Genomic DNA, 9907 nt, shown 5'->3' with positions numbered 1-9907 from the left:
TAAAAGAAAGGGTCATTTACAACTGAATAGTTGGAAATTATCCTAATGCACTTATGCACAGGGAAGAAAGAAGTTCATAGCTGTGTGTGTGTGTGTGTGTGGGGGGGGTCACTGTGTGTGTGTGTGTGTGTGTGTGTGTGTGTGTGTGTGTGTGTGTGTGTGTGTGTGTGTGTGTGTGTGTGTGTGTGTGTGTGTGTGGGTGTGTGTGTGGGTGGGTGTGTGTGTGTGTGTGTGTGTGGTGGGGGGGGGGGGGTTCAGGAATTCAGTTTCACATGTCACCTGGACTTGAACTAGGCCCATAGCTTTCTGTAACAAAAGATGTGAATGAAAGTGGGTAACCAGGGCTTGAAATGAACACCAGCCAAGCCGCCAAATGCAGGAGTAAAAAGTGACTAGGCGTGTGTACTTTTCCCATCTGTGTCATCTAGTTTATTTCAAGAACAAACATTTTGGCTAGTGGAAATTTGGACTGGCTAATAACTTTAAAATCTACAGTAGTAGCCATATTGGCTGGTGATCAAAACAGTTAATTTCAAGCCCTGTGTCCGTAACCCATTACTGTCTAACTTTATGCTATGGAACGAAGCTGACAGGTACCACTGGTGTTCCCCCTCCCATCTCATGATACATACTATACATTCCTACGGAGGCCAGGTGCTGAAAGGAAAGAAAAATCCTTGACAGGTCTCAACAAAAGTCATAGTAAAGCAGGTTAACTAGACACGGGGTGGAACGTCATAGTGTAGTAAAGCAGGTTAACTAGACACAGGGTGGAACGTCATAGTGTAGTAAAGCAGGTTAACTAGACACGGGGGTGGAACGTCATAGTGTAGTAAAGCAGGTTAACTAGACACAGGGTGGAACGTCATAGTGTAGTAAAGCAGGTTAACTAGACACAGGGTGGAACGTCATAGTGTAGTAAAGCAGGTTAACTAGACACGGGGTGGAACGTCATAGTGTAGTAAAGCAGGTTAACTAGACACAGGGTGGAACGTCATAGTGTAGTAAAGCAGGTTAACTAGACACGGGGTGGAACGTCATAGTGTAGTAAAGCAGGTTAACTAGACACGGGGTGGAACGTCATAGTGTAGTAAAGCAGGTTAACTAGACACAGGGTGGAACGTCATAGTGTAGTAAAGCAGGTTAACTAGACACGGGGGTGGAACGTCATAGTGTAGTAAAGCAGGTTAACTAGACACGGGGGTGGAACGTCATAGTGTAGTAAAGCAGGTTAACTAGACACGGGGGTGGAACGTCATAGTGTAGTAAAGCAGGTTGACTAGACACGGGGTGGAACGTCATAGTGTAGTAAAGCAGGTTAACTAGACACGGAGTGGAACGTCATAGTGTAGTAAAGCAGGTTGACTAGACACGGGGTGGAACGTCATAGTGTAGTAAAGCAGGTTAACTAGACACGGGGTGGAACGTCATAGTGTAGTAAAGCAGGTTAACTAGACATGGGGTGGAACGTCATAGTGTAGTAAAGCAGGTTAACTAGACATGGGGGTGGAACGTCATAGTGTAGTAAAGCAGGTTAACTAGACATGGGGTGGAACGTCATAGTGTAGTAAAGCAGGTTAACTAGACATGGGGGTGGAACGTCATAGTGTAGTAAAGCAGGTTAACTAGACACGGGGTGGAACGTCATAGTGTAGTAAAGCAGGTTAACTAGACACAGGGTGGAACGTCATAGTGTAGTAAAGCAGGTTAACTAGACACGGAGTGGAACGTCATAGTGTAGTAAAGCAGGTTAACTAGACATGGGGGTGGAACGTCATAGTGTAGTAAAGCAGGTTAACTAGACACGGGGTGGAACGTCATAGTGTAGTAAAGCAGGTTAACTAGACACAGGGTGGAACGTCATAGTGTAGTAAAGCAGGTTAACTAGACACGGGGTGGAACGTCATAGTGTAGTAAAGCAGGTTAACTAGACACGGTGTGGAACGTCATAGTGTAGTAAAGCAGGTTAACTAGACATGGGGTGGAACGTCATAGTGTAGTAAAGCAGGTTAACTAGACACGGGGTGGAACATCATAGTGTAGTAAAGCAGGTTAACTAGACACGGGGTGGAACGTCATAGTGTAGTAAAGCAGGTTAACTAGACACGGGGGTGGAACGTCATAGTGTAGTAAAGCAGGTTAACTAGACGCGGGGTGGAACGTCATAGTGTAGTAAAGCAGGTTAACTAGACATGGGGTGGAACGTCATAGTGTAGTAAAGCAGGTTAACTAGACACGGGGTGGAACGTCATAGTGTAGTAAAGCAGGTTAACTAGACACGGGGTGGAACGTCATAGTGTAGTAAAGTAGGTTAACTAGACGCGGGGTGGAACGTCATAGTGTAGTAAAGCAGGTTAACTAGACATGGGGGTGGAACGTCATAGTGCAGTAAAGCAGGTTAACTAGACATGGGGGTGGAACGTCATCGTGTAGTAAAGCAGGTTAACTAGACACGGGGTGGAACGTCATAGTGTAGTAAAGCAGGTTAACTAGACACGGGGTGGAACGTCATAGTGTAGTAAAGCAGGTTAACTAGACACGGGGGTGGAACGTCATAGTGTAGTAAAGCAGGTTAACTAGACACAGGGTGGAACGTCATAGTGTAGTAAAGCAGGTTAACTAGACATGGGGTGGAACGTCATAGTGTAGTGAAGCAGGTTAACTAGACACGGGGTGGAACGTCATAGTGTAGTAAAGCAGGTTAACTAGACATGGGGTGGAATGTCATAGTGTAGTAAAGCAGGTTAACTAGACACGGGGTGGAACGTCATAGTGTAGTAAAGCAGGTTAACTAGACACAGGGTGGAACGTCATAGTGTAGTAAAGCAGGTTAACTAGACACAGGGTGGAACGTCATAGTGTAGTAAAGCAGGTTAACTAGACATGGGGTGGAATGTCATAGTGTAGTAAAGCAGGTTAACTAGACACGGGGTGGAACGTCATAGTGTAGTAAAGCAGGTTAACTAGACACAGGGTGGAACGTCATAGTGTAGTAAAGCAGGTTAACTAGACACAGGGTGGAACATCATAGTGTAGTAAAGCAGGTTAACTAGACACAGGGTGGAACGTCATAGTGTAGTAAAGCAGGTTAACTAGACACGGGGTGGAACGTCATAGTGTAGTAAAGCAGGTTAACTAGACACAGGGTGGAACATCATAGTGTAGTAAAGCAGGTTAACTAGACATGGGGTGGAACGTCATAGTGTAGTAAAGCAGGTTAACTAGACACGGGGTGGAACGTCATAGTGTAGTAAAGCAGGTTAACTAGACACAGGGTGGAACGTCATAGTGTAGTAAAGCAGGTTAACTAGACACGGGGTGGAACGTCATAGTGTAGTAAAGCAGGTTAACTAGACACGGGGTGGAACGTCATAGTGTATTAAAGCAGGTTAACTAGACACGGGGTGGAACGTCATAGTGTAGTAAAGCAGGTTAACTAGACACGGGGTGGAACGTCATAGTGTAGTAAAGCAGGTTAACTAGACACGGGGGTGGAACGTCATAGTGTAGTAAAGCAGGTTAACTAGACACAGGGTGGAACGTCATAGTGTAGTAAAGCAGGTTAACTAGACACGGGGTGGAACGTCATAGTGTAGTAAAGCAGGTTAACTAGACACGGGGTGGAACGTCATAGTGTAGTAAAGCAGGTTAAGTCAAGTCAAGTCAAGTTTATTTATATAGCCCTAATTCACAAGCATGTCTCAGAGGGCTTCACAGAAAGTATGTCTAGCTAATTCTAGCTGACACAACAGTAACAAGAATATACAGAATAAAGATAACATTTGAACAATAGATAATATAGAAAATATAGGAATGAGGGGAGAGCAGAGGAGAGAGCAGGAGAAGGGAGAAGAGCAGGGGGAATGTGAGAGAGTGATGGGGTGGGGAGGGAATGGGAGATGCTGGAGGGTATAGGAGGTGGGGAAGGAGCAAGAGGAGAGAGCAGGAGAGGGGAAGGGAGGGGAGGTGTGGGGGAGAAGAGAGCAGGGGGAGGGAGGAGGTGGGGAGAGAATGAGCAATATAGACGGAGGAGAGGGGGGAGGTGGGGAGAAAATAGGAAATGTGGAGGAGGAGAGAACAGAGAAGGAGAGATGAGGGTGCAGGGGAGGGAGAGCCAGGGTAGAGAAGCAGGGGGAGTGTGAGGGAGGGAGGAGGCGGGGAGAAAACGGGAAACGCGGAGGAGGAGGGAACAGAGAAGGAGAGACGCAGGGGGAAATGCGGAGGAGGAGAGAACAGAGAAGGAGAGGTGGGAGGGTGCAGGGGAGGGAGTGCAGGGGGAATGTGAGAGAGGGGAGAGGACAGAGAGGAGGAGAGAACAGAGAAGGAGAGGTGGGAGGGTGCAGGGGAGGGAGAGCAGGGGGAACGCGAGAGGAGGAGGCGGGGGAGGGAACAGACCTCTATGCTCCCTCCTCCCCCACATCCCCCCCCCCCCCCCCCCAGAGAGGACAGAGAGGAGGAGAGAACAGAGAAGGAGAGGTGGGAGGGTGCAGGGGAAGGAGTGCAGGGGGAATGTGAGAGAGGGGAGAGGACAGAGAGGAGGAGAGAACAGAGAAGGAGAGGTGGTTAACTAGACACGGGGGTGGAACGTCATAGTGTAGTAAAGCAGGTTAACTAGACACGGGGTGGAACGTCATAGTGTAGTAAAGCAGGTTAACTAGACACGGGGTGGAACGTCATAGTGTAGTAAAGCAGGTTAACTAGACACGGGGGTGGAACGTCATAGTGTAGTAAAGCAGGTTAACTAGACACAGGGTGGAACGTCATAGTGTAGTAAAGCAGGTTAACTAGACACAGGGTGGAACATCATAGTGTAGTAAAGCAGGTTAACTAGATATGGGGTGGAACGTCATAGTGTAGTAAAGCAGGTTAACTAGACACGGGGTGTAACGTCATAGTGTAGTAAAGCAGGTTAACTAGACACAGGGTGGAACGTCATAGTGTAGTAAAGCAGGTTAACTAGACACAGGGTGGAACGTTATAGTGTAGTAAAGCAGGTTAACTAGACACAGGGTGGAACATCATAGTGTAGTAAAGCAGGTTAACTAGACACGGGGTGGAACGTCATAGTGTAGTAAAGCAGGTTAACTAGACACGGGGTGGAATGTCATAGTGTAGTAAAGCAGGTTAACTAGACACAGGGTGGAACGTCATAGTGTAGTAAAGCAGGTTAACTAGACACAGGGTGGAACGTCATAGTGTAGTAAAGCAGGTTAACTAGACACGGGGGTGGAACATCATAGTGTAGTAAAGCAGGTTAACTAGACACAGGGTGGAACGTCATAGTGTAGTAAAGCAGGTTAACTAGACATGGGGTGGAACGTCATAGTGTAGTAAAGCAGGTTAACTAGACACAGGGTGGAACGTCATAGTGTAGTAAAGCAGGTTAACTAGACACAGGGTGGAACGTCATAGTGTAGTAAAGCAGGTTAACTAGACACAGGGTGGAACGTCATAGTGTAGTAAAGCAGGTTAACTAGACACAGGGTGGAACGTCATAGTGTAGTAAAGCAGGTTAACTAGACACGGGGTGGAACGTCATAGTGTAGTAAAGCAGGTTAACTAGACACAGGGTGGAACGTCATAGTGTAGTAAAGCAGGTTAACTAGACGCGGGGTGGAACGTCATAGTGTAGTAAAGCAGGTTAACTAGACACAGGGTGGAACGTCATAGTGTAGTAAAGCAGGTTAACTAGACACAGGGTGGAACGTCATAGTGTAGTAAAGCAGGTTAACTAGACACGGGGGTGGAACGTCATAGTGTAGTAAAGCAGGTTAACTAGACGCGGGGTGGGAACATCTCCAGATTACCGTTTGCAGCACAACTACTAATAAGAGCAAAGTCTGACACGATTCCTTCAGTCATTCAGTTACTGTAAGTGTCTATGTGGATGAAATGACAAGATGAATACATTTCACTCTTTCACAATTGAATTCACAGACTTCTTAGTGAAGTCCTATAATACAGTGTGATTACCTTGCGCCATAAAGCCATTAAGTATGTGGAAATATGATCTGATTATGCTTTGCTTGGCAGGAGGCTCTATTTTCACAAGACAACGTCATCAGCATCTGTGGAGCCGCATTAGATTCTTAACGTGTAACTTACCCCCAAAACACTTTTTTTCAGCTTTTAACCAATATATATACATGGCTTATATATATAGAATATATATTCTATATATATACAATATATATGGCAAGAAATCTGGTGGGGGTCAGTCCCCCTTTAAGTAGAGCTCATGCAACAAAAGCTTGTTGCTAATATGGGATATGATATAGAGTTGAGATGATATATATATATATATATATATATATATATATATATATATATATATATATATATATATATATATATATATAATATATATATATATTTATATATATATATATATATATATATATATATATATATATATATATATATATATATATAGGGCTAACTTTGGAGTGAGAGATGGTGTTTTCATACTGTGTAACATATCTTCCAGACATACTTGTAATCACATCATCATAATGTTTTCTATCTCAGTGCCTGCAATAGATTGGTCTATATGCCCTGAAGGGGGCAGATGTATCTGAGAACATGCTGATAGTCACATGAAGGATACAGGCAGGAAGACAGGCTCACCGGCCCAAAGCAGGGAGGAAAAATGGCAATTTCTCTTCTAGGCTATATCGTAGTTATTGGAGGAGTAATAGGAATCTGGCTCCAGACTTACTTTAATTGACTCTTTACAAACTACTGGAGAAATCAATACAACATGCTCTCTCAACATGAATGGGGCATTGAATACCAAGTACAATTCACATGTGAGCAAGGTAGATAAATGCTATCTGGGAAAACAGACTTTCCATAAACAATTGTTTTTCCTGGACCGCTGCCAGCTTGTACAGAGTGATGAAGAATTCCTCGTCAAAAGACAGGATGTGAGGAAGAGGAAGAGGAAGATGTCTACAAAGTAACATCACCTACTGATGCATTTACATGTCGGCATTGAGTCAATCAAAGCATGTTGCGCCCCCCAATGGAGCAGGTTTCCATCGCTCCTTTTTTACAACACTAGCAACCTCGCACGCTATGCGCACCGATGTGTCATCGCAACATGTTGTGGATTTATGACATCACTGATGACGTCACAATGGGTAAGTAGAAAAACAGTTATGACATCACTGATGATGTCACTTATGTCTAGATTTATGACATGTATGACATCACTGATGATGTCACAATGAAAACGTCACAATGGTATGACATCACACTCATGTATTTGATGTATGACATCAAATGCCACAATTGATTTATGACATCACTGATGACGTCACAATGAAAATGTGACCCAAATCGTGACTAACAGACATCGCAAATCGCGAGTAAGTCCCCGTTCACACAGGACGCCGAAGCACGTGATGCATGAAGCCAGGCATGAAGTCAATGGGAGTTGTGGGCGGGTTCAAGGCGCGAGAGTATAGGCGCTGAGAGGAAAAGAGAAGGCTTCTTGTGTGAACGGTTAGGCGTACGTTCAGCTTGTGCTGCTTCAAGCTTCAGTTCTGCTTACGTTCGGCGTCCTGTGTGAACGAGGGCTAACAGACACCGCCCGCCCACCGAGGCCATTTTAACTATGATGATGATGATGATGATGATGATGGTGGGCAGAAATAGGAACGTGGATTTAATTAGTTTGGATTTATATGAATGAAAGGCAAATGAAGTATGCTGCTGCTTTTCCATCATAAAAGCCCTTGACAACATGCCACATACCTTCAGAGTCTTCCTCGGCGTGCTGCACGGGCTGGTAGTTGTGGAGGGTTTGGGGCTGTCTCCTGGGCTGCGCTGCCTCCTCCTCGCTCAGCCTCACCGGAGCTCTGCTGGTGGGACTGAACTGGACCGTGGGGTACGAGCTCTGCTCCTCTTTGCCGGCCAGAGGCTGCCTGTGCTCCACTGGGACCCTTTCTTGACCCTTATGGCCCTGGGAGGTGGGCCCACCACGAGACCCCGTGTGAGCACTCTGACTGTGTTTGTGATGGCCACCGTGTCTCCCACTCCCCCTATCAGCACGGCCTCTTAAGGTGTCCTCCCTGTCACTGTGACGTCTGATGGTCCTCTCACCAGCTTCAGGTTGGGGCCTGTGCTTCTCTGTGCTCCCTGTCTGTGTGCTTATATCCGCTGCTGCTGCTGATGTTGATGATGTTGATGTTTCTTTGGGAGCCCTGACAGCGGTCTGCTCCGTGTTCGGCTGGACCTCAGCCCTGCCTCTCCTATCTTGATGTTTGTCATGATGTTTCTGCTGCTTCTCTCTGGGCTCCTGCCTCTTGTCGTCATACAGGTTGAAGGAAGCGACGCTTGACTCCGGGTAGGTCGGTGGTACCGTAGTAGATTCCAGTGGTCGGGCCAGATCCCGGGGAGTGGAAGACGTGGGCTCTGCCAGGGTATAGTCATATTCCTCCGTGCCAAAGCTGGGTGGGTCCTGCTTATACAGGGGTAGAGTGTTAGAGAAGGGTTCCAAAGGGTTTGTTTGTCTGCTGTCATGCAGGTCTCTCAAAGGGTGGTTGTTCTGAGTCGTGGTGACCTTGTTGTGAACACTGCGCCTGCTGTCACAGCCGGGGATCGGAGAACACATCAAGCCTCCGCCATCATTTGGGCAGTGGCACACCTGGCACGGGTCCATCTGAAAGGAGTGTCCCGCCTCGTACTTCTTGTTGCCGTGGATACAGCCGATTCGCCCACACTGCGGACAGCCATCTTGGGGTTGTAAAACATCAATGCAGTTGGGCGGAGTTTCGGGGCAGGGAATAAAACGGCAGCTGATCTTGCCTCCTCCCTGCGGACAGGAGCACTCCGTGCTTCCGAAATCCACAAAGTAGGATTCTCCCTCTGGCACTTTGCCCTTGCGGAAGCCCGCGTGCACGCAGTCGTAGTACTGGTAACCCTCGCAGGTGCAGCCGCTCTGTGCGCAGGTGGCGCAGCAGGCGCCCCGCTCCAGAACCTCGTCGATGCAATTGTGCACAGCGGGACAGTCCACGCCTGTGCAGTCTCTTTGGCTGAGGCAGACGTCCAGGCACAGTATCATCATCATCCAACAGAGAAACGTCAGCTTTCCAATGTTCATTTTGCGTAGAAATAAAACAGCGGAGGAATTCATCATGCCAATTGTTGAAGCAACACTGTACTTGTTTTATTTAGAATTTGAGTCCAGATGAGAAGGATTTGCCGTCTTTTACCCTATGAAAGGAGAAAAGAGGTTAATGATATGTTTATAGGGCTGTCTGCCATTCAGCTTGGTAACAATCAATGTGTAATTATATTCGGATTATATTCACAGTTATCCTGAAAAACACATGTTGTCAGTTAACTGCTTGTCTGCTTTCATTTTAATCACCTGCCTAATGTAAATTTTTCCATGCCTACTCTTCTGGCACTGCAGGGTATGTATGTATGTATGCAAGCCATGCTTTACATTTGTGCACATGGAAATTTGGCCCAAGGTAAACTGGATAGAGAGATTGGGCTCTATTCTCCCACAGGCCATCGGCGCTATTACGGGCCTTAACCGCAAAAAAACGTGCCTTGCGCCTGTTTCGGCAAGATAGCAATAGGCTTTAGGCTGCCAAATGCGCTTTAGGCCGAATGGGCGTGGCGCAGTCCCAAAGTGGGCGTGTCGGCGCTAAATACCAGCCTAGTCATATCTTGGGAGCTGGCCTACATTTAGCGCTTTGCACTTTTGAAAAGCAGGCCTATTCTTTGCCTTCACTGCTTCTTCTCTGTCACCCTTCTCTCTCTCTCTCTCTGAGTTCCCAGCATGCATTGTGTTTCTTCATTTCGCTACTAAATAGCCACCAAATGAGCCAAAATAGATATAAAAGGTAGTTCTAAATTAATGTGTAATGGTAACACAGCCTGCCATTGTCAA

The 9907-nt window shown here is 46.5% G+C and overlaps 1 protein-coding gene across 1 annotated transcript in view; it reads right to left on the bottom strand.

The window, feature by feature from the left end:
- LOC310781430 (fibulin-2-like) overlaps window positions 1-9907 on the bottom strand; it is a 58857-nt gene that overhangs the window by 44134 nt on the left and 4816 nt on the right. Inside the window, exon 2 of the mRNA XM_083642059.1 lies at window positions 7759-9219. Within this exon, the coding sequence (XP_083498185.1) occupies window positions 7759-9142 (1384 nt within the window). The 5' untranslated portion in view covers window positions 9143-9219. The remainder of the gene's footprint in view (window positions 1-7758; window positions 9220-9907) is intronic.

Source organism: Poromitra crassiceps (genome assembly GCF_964638095.1).
Source record: "Poromitra crassiceps genome assembly, chromosome: 8".
In the NCBI taxonomy this organism is placed as follows: Eukaryota; Metazoa; Chordata; class Actinopteri; order Beryciformes; family Melamphaidae; genus Poromitra; species Poromitra crassiceps.
The sequence above is the reverse complement of the archived record's forward strand: the minus strand, read 5'-3'. Positions and strand labels throughout refer to the sequence as shown.